The 14,413-nt window shown below is 46.7% G+C and overlaps 1 protein-coding gene across 23 annotated transcripts in view; it reads right to left on the bottom strand.

The window, feature by feature from the left end:
- The window catches only part of SCRIB (scribble planar cell polarity protein), a 216,294-nt gene that overhangs the window by 64,520 nt on the left and 137,361 nt on the right, over positions 1-14,413 (bottom strand). For 15 of the 23 annotated variants that reach the window (XR_010922039.1, XM_067560190.1, XM_067560200.1 and 12 more), the window contains 3 exons: positions 3,661-3,711; positions 3,120-3,161; positions 1,834-1,959 (listed from right to left, as the gene is read on the bottom strand). Coding sequence is in view for 22 of the 23 variants with exons in the window: in XM_067560190.1 (XP_067416291.1) it covers positions 1,834-1,959; positions 3,120-3,161; positions 3,661-3,711 (219 nt within the window). In the remaining variant the exon portion in view is untranslated. Of the gene's footprint in view, positions 1-1,833; positions 1,963-3,119; positions 3,162-3,660; positions 3,712-14,413 lie in introns of all 23 variants that reach the window. The other 8 variants (XM_067560201.1, XM_067560203.1, XM_067560212.1 and 5 more) reach the window with 3 other exon arrangements.

Raw genomic sequence — 14,413 nt, 5'->3', positions numbered from 1 at the left:
TCCTCTTCTTGCCTCCTTAAAGCCTTTCCCCTCTTTTGGATCTGCCAATTTATTCACAGAAAAAGATCCAACAGGACTTCATGTTCCCTGTAACTTGTCTGCTCTCCTCCTTTCACCTCCCCCATCCCATCCCAGATACACATCTGCCTTGCCCCTATTCTCACACCCTCCCAGCACAAGAACACCTTAGTTCCCCGGCCTAAAAATCCACCTGTGACACCCCCCACTTGTGCGACCTCTCTTCTCCCCTTCATCACTCCATTCAGTGAACGTGCCATCTACAACCATAGCCTTGACCTCCTGCCTCCACCCTCACTCTTGACTCACTCTGATCTGGCTGCCCCTCCAAATGGCTGATGTTCTTTACATTGGCTGCCTATAAACAAACTCCTCTGCTCCTAGCCCTTTCCTTCTGATATGGGGAGTGGCCACCTACTCAGGGCCTCATGACGGAGAGGGCAAGAACTTTCCTCACTGTCAGTTACATGGTCTCTCCCCTTCAATTCCGCACTTGATTCCTTCTCTCCTTTCTCACTCCTTCAGCCTCTTCGACCACACTAACTCAGCCTTACTTGTTCACGGCCTTTCTCTTTGCTCTGCAGCCCTGACTGGAGATGTATATTCTTGCTTGGTTGCCTCCCCCTCTGCCCAGACTGAACAACAGTCCACCAAAATTGGAAAATGTTGTGTATTTTGTGTCCTGCCTCATTGCCTAGGTTGCCATAGCAATAGTTAGACTATTATGGGATAACTCAGCCAGTTCTGGCTGGTCTTAGTAGTAGTTCAATAAACCCTGTCTGTGTGTTTGCATCTCTCCGTGTTCCTGTGCAGGTTTCTTTCTGAGTGCAAGTAACTTCCAAAGATCCAAACGTAACAGAAAGAGATTTTAAAATATCTGGATCACTGGAACTCTGGCTCCTCAGCTTGGGTCTCATTTGGGCCCTGATAGGGATGTCTATCCAATTCAGAATGTGACTCTTGGACGCAGGATGGGTCTCTCTAGGTTTTCAATAGTGCTACACAGGTCCTGTAAAAAAGAATAGCAGGACCACTGGCCTATCTGCATGCTGCAAGTGGACTGGTGTTCTGGTCTGGCAATTCTTACAAGGGCACAGAAAGCCCATGTCTGGGCCTCTAATGCCTGGGTCACAGAGACCTGTAGATTCATCTGCTTCTGACTGTGCTGACATCTTGTGGCAATTGCCAATGTACAAGCAATCATTCTGCAACTCAGCAATACTGCACTGCTCCCCAGTCAAGGGGGCAGAGCCACATAGCTTGGTAACAGCAAGAAGCTCTTGCCCAAGTGTGTGAGAGATGACAGGACAAAGGCTCTGAAGGGCTTCATACATAAAGAGAATGCAACACCTTATAGGTAAATGAAAGTCTGAGGCTCTATCTGCATTGGGAATTTCAGCCACTGGTGAAGCTGCACTAATGCAAGTCCCGGGCAAGACAAGCAAAGCCACCATGTGCTGCTCACCCCTGCTTAAAACCAGAGTAAGGTGCACTGGTGCAAATCATGATTCTGTCTCTGTGCTGGATTCTCACCAACACTGGTGGCTAGCCAAAGATGGCTGTGGCTAGGACATATCCCAGTGTAGACAAGCCAAAGGGCACCCACCATTCCAGTTCCTTTCTGCTAGGGCACAGAGCTCCTGCAGAGACCAGAGAGGGTTGGTTGGGGTTTGGGCCCATAATGGGCAAATTCCCTTTAAACCCCAGAGGCATCATTAGGAAGATGTGTGTAGCTTGCCCACCAGGAAGGGTGGCACAAAAACAACCTGGAACAGGCTGACTCAGCTCAGTGAGAAGGAACTGCAGGCCACTTACAGAGTTCTGGACACAGGAGCATAACTCAGGTTGCTGGAAGGGGTTGGGGCTGTCCCTGCCCTCCGAACTAGGTGGGACAGCATTTTGTCGCACCCGGGATAGAGGCTGAATGACTCCCGGCTTGGTCTGCTTGTTCCCACACCAGACAAGAGGGAAAAGGCAGAGTAAGAGAAAAGAGACAGAAAAGAGAAACAAGAAAAGTTAGGGCAGCAAGATATCGCTGGCATGGGAGAAGAGGGGGGAGCCTGTTTGAAACACCTGGGTGCTGCTTCTCAGCCACACTGCTGATCCAGTCAGAGGCAGCAGGCTGGGAAAGGGATAAAGGCACCATTATCAATAACCCCCATTGATACATAAGCCTCTCTATCTGGGAGGGAGAGCAACAGAAACTATCAAGCATCAGCCAACACCCCAGGATCAAAATGTGCCTCACATAAGAAGTGAGCAGAACTAGACAAGTAATAAAGCCATGGCAGGGTCCAGTGGGCTCCACACAAGCCCAGGGCTCAAGCATGAGTCTACAGTGCAAGTGGGCAGATGCCAGAGATGCAGGAGGGAAGTGTGAGTAGGTAAGAGCCTGGGGAGAACGTGGGAGTCCTAAGTAGGAGATGCAGGTGAGAAACACCAGCCAGGAGCTGGTGTTGCCAGGAGCCAAGGGTATGAGTGAAAAAGATGAGCAAGCATCAGAGGCAGGGACGTAAGCGAGGACTAGGATGCTGAGGCTGAGACTACAGACCATCACTCTGGGATGTTTTGGGGAGATAAACAAAACACAGAATCATGGAAGATGAGGGTTGGAAGGGACCTCAAGAGGTCATCTAGTCCCACCCCCTGCTCAAAGCAGGACCAACCCCAACTAAACCATCCCAGCCAGAGCTGGGATGTGAGACCCCAGAGTGAGGGGGAGCAGGGAAACAAGTAAGCAAGCAAGCGAGAGAGAGAGAGCACACCATGGGGCTGAGAGCCACCAGAGCGAGCAGCAGAAGGAGCAAGAGCTGTGAGAACATTTACACTGAGTTTTGAGAAAAGGGAAAAAATAACCCTTTGTGCATTTGTGCAAATGTGAGGCCTGGTAGTGAGCAGTGTGCAAAGGAGAGAGAGTGCGAGACCCGGCAATGAGCAGAGTGTGAGGAAAGGACCGTGCAAAGCCTGGCATGAGCAGCCTGTGAAGGAGGGAGAGTGTTTGGTCTCACAATGAGCGGCATGCGAAAGGAGGAGAGTGAGAGGCCTGGCAGTCATGAACTTGCAAAGGAGGGAGTAGGAGGGCTGAGGGCAGAAGCACTTACTGATTTGCTGTCATCCTGTGGTGGGATGAAGTTTATGGAAGCCTGAAAAAAGAAAAGAGGACATAAATTGAGAGTTCTAGCTGGAGCCCCCTGGGTCACCCTGCCCAATTTGGGAACAGTACCAGCGCTCCCAATCCCCTCCTCCAGCGCCTTCTGTTCAATGCAGACAGTGGCCTGGAGTTTTCACTCTAGGCACTCCAGGGCACCACCCCCCATTCCCACCCCAGCCTAGCTTGTCCTAGCCCTGGGTTAACACCCACTGGTTGTTGTTGATCTTGAGCAAAGCAATTGACACCACAGCTCCTCTGCCATGAAGCGCTCACAGACACCAGCCCAGCAGCAGCTAGCAGGGAGGAGGGGGGGAGCAGCTTCTATCACCTTGGGGCCCTGGCCTGACAACTGCTCCCCACAGCTCAGGTCTCAGAAAATACCAAGTCCATGAGACAGTAGACAAGGAACTGGAGGAGCGTGCTAAGAGCAGCAGTGCCGAGCGGGGGTGGCATGGAGCAGTAGCACACACTGCACACCAAGAGGCACTTACAAAGCGAGTCTCCCTGCCTGACAGGTGAGCAGGCCGAAGGGCTGCAGTTGGCTGGAGAGGGGCAGCGCCAGGGAGAACCGAGAGGGGAGAGAACAAGAGAAACACTGAAGACACCAGGATTCCTGCAGGAAAGGCAAAGACAAGAACCCCTTTCCCTAGAGCTAACACACCCCTTCCCCAAGCTGCACAGTGGGCATGCCCAGCCTCTTCTAATCCACTGCAGAGAGAGAATCCCCCACCACCACTGTTCCTCACCTGCCACAGAGAAAGGACACCTCCCTCAGCTCCCCAGCACCTGCTGCACAGCAGGGAAAGGGTTGTTCCCTTTCCCTGTTGTCTGCACCCCATCCCTCATAGAGTAGAGGCCTCGCTGGCTTCTCCCCTGCCACAGGATCACAGGCTTTAAGGTGAGAAGGGACCATTATGATCACCTAGTCTGACATCCTGCAAAGCACTGGCCAGAGAACTGCAGCCAGGGATTCCTTTGAGCCCAGTAATTTGTGACTGAACTAGAGTGTCTTTTGGATTATGAGATGCACATATTTTAAGGACGGAAGGGATGATTATCTAGTTGGGCCTCTTGTCTATGACAGACCAAAGAACCCCACCCAGTGACTCCTGTGTCAAGCCCATAAATCTTATTTTAGCAGGAGCTCTTGGCCAAGGGCATATCTTTCAGAAAGATCTAGTCGTGAGATAAAGACCAAAAGTGACGGACAATTCATGACATCCCTAAATTAGCTAATCCAATGGTTAATTATCTTCATCATTAAATATTTGCACCTTCTTTCTAGTCTGAATTTGTCTAGCATCAGCGTCCAGCCACTGGACACTGTTATGTCTTCTTTGGCCAGACTAAACAACCATAGTTTCTGGCCAGACTAAAGAGCCATACCACTATCTGAAATCTCTTCGTCATTTAGGTATTTATAAAGCATGATCAAGTCACTTCTTAACTTCCTCTTGGATAAACTAATTAGATTTTCTTTAATTTTTCACTACAAGCCAGTTTTTCCAGATCTTGAACCATTCTTGTAGCTCTTTTCTGAACCCTTTCCAGTTTTTCAACAGCTGTTTTGAAGTGTGGACATCAGAAATGGACACCATATCCAGTAATGGTATAATTCATGCCCAATAAAGAGGTAATACCACCTTCCTACTCTCACTTGTCAATTCCCTGCTTACATATCTGAGGATCACATTCACTGTCTTAATTACAGCATTGCACTAAGTCCTTTTTAATGTCACTGCACTCCAGGATACGGTCCCCATCTTGTAAGTGTCACCTACATCCTTTGTTCTTAGATATATGATCTTGCATTTAGCTATATTAAAACACATGTTGTTCATATAAGCCCAACTTACCAAGTGATACAGATTGGTCTATATAAGTGACCTGTCCCTATCATTATTTACCACACCACCAAAGTTTGGATCATCTACAAGTTTTACTAGTGAAGATTTTGTTTTTTTCTTCTATCATTGATAATGACAGTGAATAGCACTGGGTCAAGGACAGATCACAGTGAGAGCAAACAAACACCCCCTTTGATAACAATTCCTTGCTTATAATTACTTTTTGTGAGCTATATATTAACCAAATTTTAATCCATTTAATGTGAGCTACATTGATTTTGTTGTGCTAATTTTTTTAAACATCAGAATGTCAATTGTCTACATTTCCTAACTGCTTATTTGCACTCATTGCGATCAGCTTCCCCACATTTCCATTTAGTTGAAGTCAACCACACCAATATTCCAAGGTAGAGAAGACTGTCGTCATTAATTCAAGCCTGTGTACTAGTTATATAACATCTCCATAAGATAAAGAGCTCAATTCTAGCTCACCCAACATCACGCCCTTTGATTTGTGTACCATTCTCAATATCCAATTTAAGAATACGATGAAAAGTGATGGCGATTCCATACCCCCTTGCTGTACACCAAACTCTGACTTGAACCAATTGCTTAATATTCCACCAATTTTTATGGCACTACAGGAGTTTCACACACAACTTTTATAATTGCATTTATCCTATCTGGAACTCCATATGATTTTACGACTTTGTATAATGCTTCTCTCCACACCAAATCTAATGCCTTTGTGAAGTCAATCAAAACAGCAAATATCCTCAATCCCCATTCTCTGTTTTCCACCAACTGTTGGAGTGTGACTGTCTCATCAATGCAACTTTGCCCTGGTCTGAAGTCACTTGGTTCCTCATCTACTACTTCCTCTACAACTGGCCTTAATCTGTAACACATTGCTTTCATCATGGTTTTTCCTTGTGCTGGTAACAAGCTTATACCTCTATAACTCTTCAGATCAGCAAGATCTCTTTTCTTCAGGATTGGTACAACTACCACCTTTAGCCAGTCACCCAGTACCTCCTCTTGCTCCCATAGTTTCTTATGTATTTTTCCTAGAGCTTTGACAGCACTTGTCCCTCAGCTGTTATATTGCCTATTTCCTGTAGCTTTCCCATTTTTAATGGCTTCATTGCTCTTTCTATTTCTTCTGATGTTGGTTCAGTGCTGCTATCCATTCTGCCTTGCAAGCTGCCCTGTTCATTTAGCATGTCTAGAATGCTTGCATCTAGATAAACTACAGGGTTCAGCACTTTGTCCAAATGCTCCTTCCCTACTTCCATCCAGCACCTCATCAGCAATTGTTGTCAGTTCACCAGTAGCCTCTCTTACCACTTGCATAGTTGGCCTGATTATATTTTCCATACTGTGAAGGGAAAAGATGGGGTCTCTGTTTCTTATCAGAACTGATCAATAGAAATGGCTGCAAAAACCTGAGATTGAAAGTGCCTTTCTAGCAGATGTTTAAATCTTAGAATGTTAAGGGTTAACACGATAGTTATGGAACCTGGGCGCCAGCAGGGATGGAATGCAGAGAAAGACCTTGTAACTTAGATAAGGAAAGTTGAAAATACTGAGCTAGAAAATTCCTAGATAAACAGTTCTTTTTGTATGTATGACCATGGAAATTGTGATGTATAAAGACTTGTTTGTGTCAGCCTATACAAGTTTTTAGAATTTTATGTTAAGAGTCGCCCCTTACATTGAAGGGACCACCTTCTTTACGTAAAGAATAAACTTTGACTTTGCTAATCTGTTGTTTGGCTTATTCTGGACTATCTGCTGGGCAACGGACTTGTAAGTAAGGACCCCTGAGTTTGGGTTCTTCCACAATACAACATAGGTTTTTTTTGTATATTGTTTTCATATCTTGTTTTCCTGACACCTCTTCTAGTTGTTCTGCCTCTTCTCTTCAGAACTTTTGCTTGTCCAATCTGTGATTTCTTCACTGTTTTGCGCAACACTTTTATTTCTTCCGCTTTCCCAGCAGTCTTGGTTTGTTTACACTTTTGCTATAATGCCAAAAAGACAAAGTGGGTGCATCTTGGTAAAGGGACAAGAGGTAAAGTGTTGAAATGCAGCAGCAGAGAAGCTGTGGAACAAGTAAAATATTATGTGTGGGTGCTCCGGTGCTCTGAAGAACGGCCTCTCAGAGTCGTTGATCATGATGATGATGAGACCCAGTGCCGGTGCAGCAACTGGTGTCGACACAAGGAACCATGCTCCAACTGCGAACTGGAGTGCCCTAAGCAGCACCTGGGCACCGATGACTTACGGCGCCGCTTCCCGCTCGGCGCTGAGTGAGCCTCCAGAACTGGGTTCTGCACCACACCGGTGCGGGTGAACTCCTCAGTGCTGGGGAGTGGGAGCGGTGCTGACTTCCCTCTGGATAGTGGCCTCCTGCAGGCAACTCAGACAGATGCCGCTCCTGGGCAAAAACTTCGTCTGGTGCCAGGGATCATGACTGGTGCCAGGAGGGCAACCTCGCTCCGTGCCCTGCCAATGCAGGGTGCTCCAGCAACCGTGGCCTGGAGCGAGTTCTGGGGGAGTGGCGCCACGGCAACCCCTCCATCCAGGGCGACCAGGTTGCTGGAGATCTTCCTCCCCACTCCGGGGATCGCCTGAGCCAACCAGGGGTCCCAATGCGGACTTCCCGTGACACTGGCCCCTTCTCTCTGGGCAGAGACTGGCACGTGGGCGGCATGGGCAAAGCCAACAAGGTCTGTGCCGCCTGAAACATCTCTGGTGTTGATGGCACTGGCAGGTGCAGAGACGCCCTCCCAGAAGTCAGGGGTGGCTCTCTGGTTGGAGACATAGGCTCCAGCAGCAGCGAGCGAGTGAGTCTCCACTGTCTGGCTTCGGTGCGGCCCTGTGCTCGATCCCACTTCCTTGGACAGTGCAGGGGAGCGACCCTGCTCTGTGTGCTGCTTTCACTGCTTCTTCCTCGACAGAGAGGAAAAAGTCCGGTGCCGAGGCGGAGCCAGTGCTGACCATGCACTCTGCACCGATGCCACGCTCAGTACCAAAGTAGAACGGATTGGTTTGGAGGCCGGTCTGAGTGCTGCCTCCATTAGTAAGGCTTTCAAGTGGATCTCCCTGTCTTTTTGGGTCTGAGGTCTGAAAGTCTTACAAATTTTGCATTTGTCATTCCCCCAGGCACTTTAGGCAACTATCATGGGGGTTGCTCAGCAGAAAGGCCTTCCCATAGGAGGTGCACGGTTTGAAGCCCGGTCACTGGGGCATGCCCAGCTCCTGGCAAAGTCCCAGCTGGGACTATCCTAAGTGACTAATTACAACTATTAACAACACTTAACATCTAATCTACCTAACTAAGACGAACAACAAACGATTAAGGAGAACAAAAGGGAGAGAGCACTTAAGATGCAAGCCGAAGCAGTTCCAGCAACTGTCACAGGCAGAAAGAAGGAACTGAGGGGGCGTAGGGCCAGCAGCATCTCATATACCGCGGCATGTGCGCGGGCTCCCGGGGCGCCAAAGCCGGCCCTACGGGTACTGCTAAAGGGAAAAAAAGTTCTGATAACCGTGCACAAAGGCGTGCACACACCTACAATGGAATGGAGATGAGCAAACACTCAAAGAAGAATAACTATTTACAATTTTATTGACAGGTTTTCAGAAAGGCTGACACAGTAGAGGACACTGGATTTCGACACAGGACACAAGGTAGTAAAAAGGAACTGAGGGGGCATCATCACATACTGGCTCTCATACCCTAGCTTGGGTGCATGAGGAGATCTACTGCACATGTGAGAGTCAACAGACACTGCTTGTTAAAATTTCTGTAGTTGGGTGCATAGTGTGCATGCATATCCCAATATGTGGAACACACATAGGGACCAGCGCGCCAAGAAAAACATTTCTTCTTTCAGTGATTGCACATGTCTATTCCACTGCAGGTGACTCACATGCAGATTATCCTGGAGATGGGCCAGGAGTCTACTTGAACAGTGAATGCAGAATAACTCATCTGAAACTAGCATCGTTCCTGGACTGATGGGAAGCGGCATATCGAATAGCAAAGGAGTGGACTAATGATCAAGTTGCTGCTTTGCAAATACCCTGAAAATACCCTGGAAAAGAGATATATTATACACAAGGGGTGAAATGCAGAAACAGCTGCCAAATGTACTTTGGCAGCGCTAACTGTCAAACCCTGATGTTTCGGTGCAAAAGATAGTCCAATACGTGATTGATGGAAGCCTGCTCTGGAGGAACACCCTTCTGTTGGGACCAGATGGAAAAAACACACTTCCATTTGTCCAGATAAGTACCCCCAGTTGCAGATCTACTATACAGAAATACTTCATGTACATCTTTAGAGCAAGCCCTTTCCAACAGTATTAACTGAAGCAGCCACTCTGAAGTGGAGAGCTTGCAGGCTGGGGTAAAGCAGGAGCCCATGGCCCTTGGAAAGCACATCAGGAGCCAAGGGAGAGAGAGTGGAGGTCTGACTGACAACATTAGCAAGGTCAAGCACCCATATTGCCGAGGTCATGCTGGTGCTATAAGTATAAGGTGAGCATTGTCTTAGACCAGACTCTGGGCAGTAACAGAATCAGAGGGAAGGCATACAGAAGGGAGTTCTTCCAGGATAGCAGGAATACAGCCATCAACAAATCCAGGCTAAACTAATTACATTTTCTCTTGGCCTTTGTTGCCAACATGTCTACTTGGGGAGTCACCTACAGCTGGAAGATGGATCTATCCATGTCTGGATATAGTGACCACTCATGATGATCTGAGAAGAACTTGCTCAACGGTTTTCATAGAATCATAGAAGATTAGAGTTGGAAGGGACCTCAGGAGGTTATCTAGTCCAATCCCCTACTCAAAGCAGGACAAACCTCAACTAAATCATCCCAGCCAGGGCTTTGTCAAGCCGCAGCTTAAAAACCTCTAAAGATGGACATTCCACCACCATTCCCCTGCTTCACCACCCTCCTAGTGAAAATGTTTTTCCTACTATCCAACCTAGACCTCCCCTACTGCAACTTAAGACCATTGCTCCTAGTTCTGCCATCTGCCACCACTGAGAACAGCCTAGCTCCATCCTCCCTGGAACCCCCTGTCAGGTAATTAAAGGCTGCTATCAAATCCTCCCTCATTCTTCTCTTCTGAAGACTAAACAAGCGTAGTTCCCTCAGCCTCTCCTCATAAGTCATGTTTTCCAGCCCCCTAATAATTTTTGTTGTCCTCTGCTGGACTCTCTCGAATTTGTCCACATCCTTCCTGTAGTGGGGGGCCCAAAACTGGACACAGTACTCCAAATGAGGACTCACCAGTGCCAAATAGAGGGGAATAATCACTTCCCTCGATCTGCTGGCAATGCTCCTACTAATGCAACATCTTCATTAATGATTTGGATGATGCGGTGTATTGCACCCTCGGTAACTTCACGGATGACACTAAGCTCTGGGGAGAGGTGGATATGCTAAGAGGGTAGGGAAAGGATATAGAGTGACCTTGGAGAGCAGAACATCATGGTTCCTGAAATACATAATCCTGTCTATGCAATCGGGATGGAACCCAGGAAACCTTGGATCCTTTATCTAGTCTAAGTCCTTATTGGTGGAAGTGGTAATGATCTCATAGTAATGTCCGATTCATCTGAAGAAGACGATGTAGCCTCCAATCCCATGGTTTGTATATCTTTACTAGGAATATATATATCCCTACTAGTAAAAAATCTAGAGGAGTGACTCCCCCTTATTTGCATTTCTGGGACTGATGGAGTAAGGATCTCCCTTGTCAGGACTGGATCTGATAGAATTGGAAATTCCAGATCCGAGAGGATAAAAATATCCTCAGATGTAATACATCTATTGCCAAGCACCAGAGAGTGAGGAGGACTCCTTTCTCTCCATGCCAGTAGGGTCAGCTTTGTTAGAGTATTTGGTGCCAACTAGTTCTTTTCAAGGCAGGCTGGTACTGTCAGAGCAAATTGTGTACTGTGGACTATCCCACCTCTGTAAATCCCACTAATTTTAGGACAGACTTATTCTTTGGGGGTGGATAGCTGGTACCATGGTTCTTGTGTGCTCCTGAAACTCCTACAGGTGCAGAGTTCACCCAGCTTGGAAGGAGTTGTCAAAGAGGTTCTCTTTTTGGATGAGGAGGATTGCTTCTGATGAGTTTGTTTCTTACTCTCCTTGTGCTCCTTTTTGGAGGAGTCCTTAGCTCTAATTCTGAGAGTATCAGTGCCAGAAATCATTGTGCTCATAGGAGTACTACTTGGTGTCTCTGACTGATAGACAGGGGCATCTGACAGCCCTGGGTTAGATTAGGGCCTTATAGCACAATCCATTAGGAATCTCCAAAGCCTGTACTCAAGGGCTTAATGAGTTTGGTTTAGGAAGCATCAGCAAATGTTGCACTTCAAGGGAGTGTGAGCTTCCCAAGGCAGCACAGGCACCTGAGGCAGTTGTCACTGATTGGGAAGGCTGGGTACAGGAAATACAGTTCCTGAATCCAGGGATTTTGAGCATACTAATCACCCCTCATAGGCAGGGAGGAGGGGGAGAAAGGGACTCCAAGGCCCTATCTACTTCACTATGCATAGCTAACTATAAAACTTAAAACTACCTAAAATTATGTCTAAAATATTTTACAAAATCATAGAATCATAGAGTTGCAAGGGACCTCAGGAGGTATCTAGTCCAACCCCCTGCTCAAAGCAGGACTAACCTCAGCTAAATAATCCCAGCGAGGGTTTTGTCAAGCCGCAGCTTAAAAACCTCTAAAGATGGAGATTCCACTACCTCCCTAGCTAACCCATTCCAGTGCTTCACCACCCTCCTAGTGAAAAACTTTTTCCTAATGTCCAACCAAGACCTCCCCACACTGCAACTTGAGACCGTTGTTCCTTGTTCTGTCACCTGCCACCACTGAGAACAGCCTAGCCCCATCCTCCCTGGAGCCCTCTTTCAGGTAGTTAAAGGCTGCTATCAAATCCCCCCCCTCATTCTTCTCTTCTGCAGACTAAACAAGCCTAGTTCCCACAGCCTCTCCTCATAAGTCTTGTGCTCCAGTCCCCTAATCATTTTTGTTGCCCTCCGCTGGACTCTCTCCAACTTCTCCACATCCTTTTTGTAGTGGGGGGCCAAAACTGGACACAATACTCCAAATGTATCCTCACCAATGCCGAATAGAGGGGAATAATCATTTCCCACGATCTGCTGGCAATGCTCCTACTAATGCAGCCCAATATGCTATTAGCCTTCTTGGCAACCAGGGCACACTGCTGACTCATATCCAGCTTCTTATTCACTGTTACACCCAGGTCCTTTTCTGCAGAACTGCTGCCTAGCTCGTCGGTCCCCAGTCTGTAGCTGTGCATGGGATTCTTCCGTCCTAAGTGCAGGACTCTGCACTTGTTCTTGTTGAACCTCATCAGATTTCTTTTGGCCCAATCCTCCAGTTTGTTTAGGTCCTTCTATATCCTATCCCTACCTTCCAGGGTATCTACCACTCCCCCCAGCTTAGTGTCATCTGCAAACTTGCTGAGGGTGCAATCTACTCCATCCTCCAGATCATTAATGATCGGCTGCCAGCTAGACATGAAGCCATTTATCACTACTCGTTGAGCACTATGCTCCAGCTAGTTCTCTATCCATTGTATAGTCCATTCATCCAACCCATACTTCTTTAACTTGCTGATAAGAATACTGTGAGAGACCGTATCAAAAGCTTTGCTAAAGTCAAGGTATATCACGTCCACCTCTTTCCCCATATCCACAGAGCCAGTCACCACTTCACAGAAAGCAATCAGGTTGGTCAGGCATAACTTTCCCTTGGTGAATCCATGCTGACTGTTCCTGATCACCTTCCTCTCTTCCAAGTGCCTTAAAATGGATTCCTTGAGGACCTGCTCCAGGATTTTTCCAGGGATTGAAGTGATTATTATATTGAGGTGAATATTATAGTTCGAGGCTGAAGAAGCTAGCTATTGCTGCATACACTGAAGAGAGTCCATCAAGTAGAAAGGAACTGGAATTCCTTTCCAATTGGTCTGCACTGTCCCCTATACCCTCAGTTCAAAGCATGCAGGCATGGAACAGTGGAAACTGCTAGCTAAATTCTTCTGGTCTCAGGTGCATGGAGTGCATGCACATCTACGCTATCGCTAGAAGAACAACAAAAAAGATTCCTTCTCATTAAAAAGAAAAGGAACACTATCAAAACCAAACTAACACTAATCACTAACTGCTAAGAACATAGCTATTTACAACTATTTACAAAACAATGGATAATCCGCACAGTGAACAAAGACGCTCGGAAACTCTGACGAGACAGAACAGTTGGGGTTGCCCCACACTTGATGCCCTTGGGCATGGGAATGAGGACACTTGAGGCATAGGCACGCCCCCCAATAGACACTGTTGGTCACAGGAATGTGCAGCTGCTGAAGTCCTGACGCAAAGTGAACAGGCTGGAGACTATTCTAATGCTCTTAAATAAATGGATGGCACAACATCCCTTTACACTCTGCACCCCACACTGATCAGCACATCCAAAAAAGGAACCATCAGAAATCAAAGGGGATCAAAGATGGATGTAGGGAATGATTGGAGGCCTGGAAAAACTCTCATAAAAAGAGAGTTTGAAAAGGTTAGGATTATTTACCTGACAAAGGAGATGACTAATAGAAGCCATGATAGAAAGATACAAAATAATGACTGGGATTGAGAAGGATTTCATAGTCTCCACGGCGAGAGGGGACCATTATGATAGTCTAGGCTGACCTTCTGTACAACACAGAACTCCCCCAAAATAATTCCTAGAACAGATCTTTTAGAAAAGCAACCAATCTTAATTTAAAAATTGTCAGTGATGGAGAATCCACCATGACCCTTCATACATTGGTCCAAAAGTTAATTACTCTGTTAAAAATGTACACCTTACTTCCAGTCTGAATTTGTCTAGCTTCAACTTCCAGTCATTGGATCATCTTATACCTTTCTCTGCTAGAATGAAGAGCCCATTATTAAATATGTATCCCTCAGGAATACTTATAGACTGTAAGCAAATTATCCCTTAACCTTTTTGTTAAACTAAACAGATTGAGCGTATTGCATCTATCACTATAAGGAATGTTTTGTATCCCTTTAATCATTCTTGTGGCTCTTCTTTGACCCCTCTTCAATGTATCAATACCCTTCTTGAACTGTGGTCACCAGAACTGAACACAGTATTCCAGCAGTGGTCATACCAATGCCAAATACAGGGGTAAAATAACCTCTTTACTCCTCTTTAAGATAGAACGGCTACTAACCTTTGTAACTGTTGTTCTTCAAGATATGTTGCTCATGTCCAATTCCAATTAGATGTGTGCACGACTCATGCACAGTTGCTGGAAGGTTTTTCC

Source organism: Emydura macquarii, unplaced genomic scaffold (genome assembly GCF_026122565.2).
Source record: "Emydura macquarii macquarii isolate MOO-44397 ecotype Brisbane River unplaced genomic scaffold, CSIRO-AGI_Emac_v2 contig_2246, whole genome shotgun sequence".
Lineage (NCBI taxonomy): Eukaryota > Metazoa > Chordata > Testudines > Chelidae > Emydura > Emydura macquarii.
This window is presented reverse-complemented; position numbering and strand designations above follow the sequence as displayed.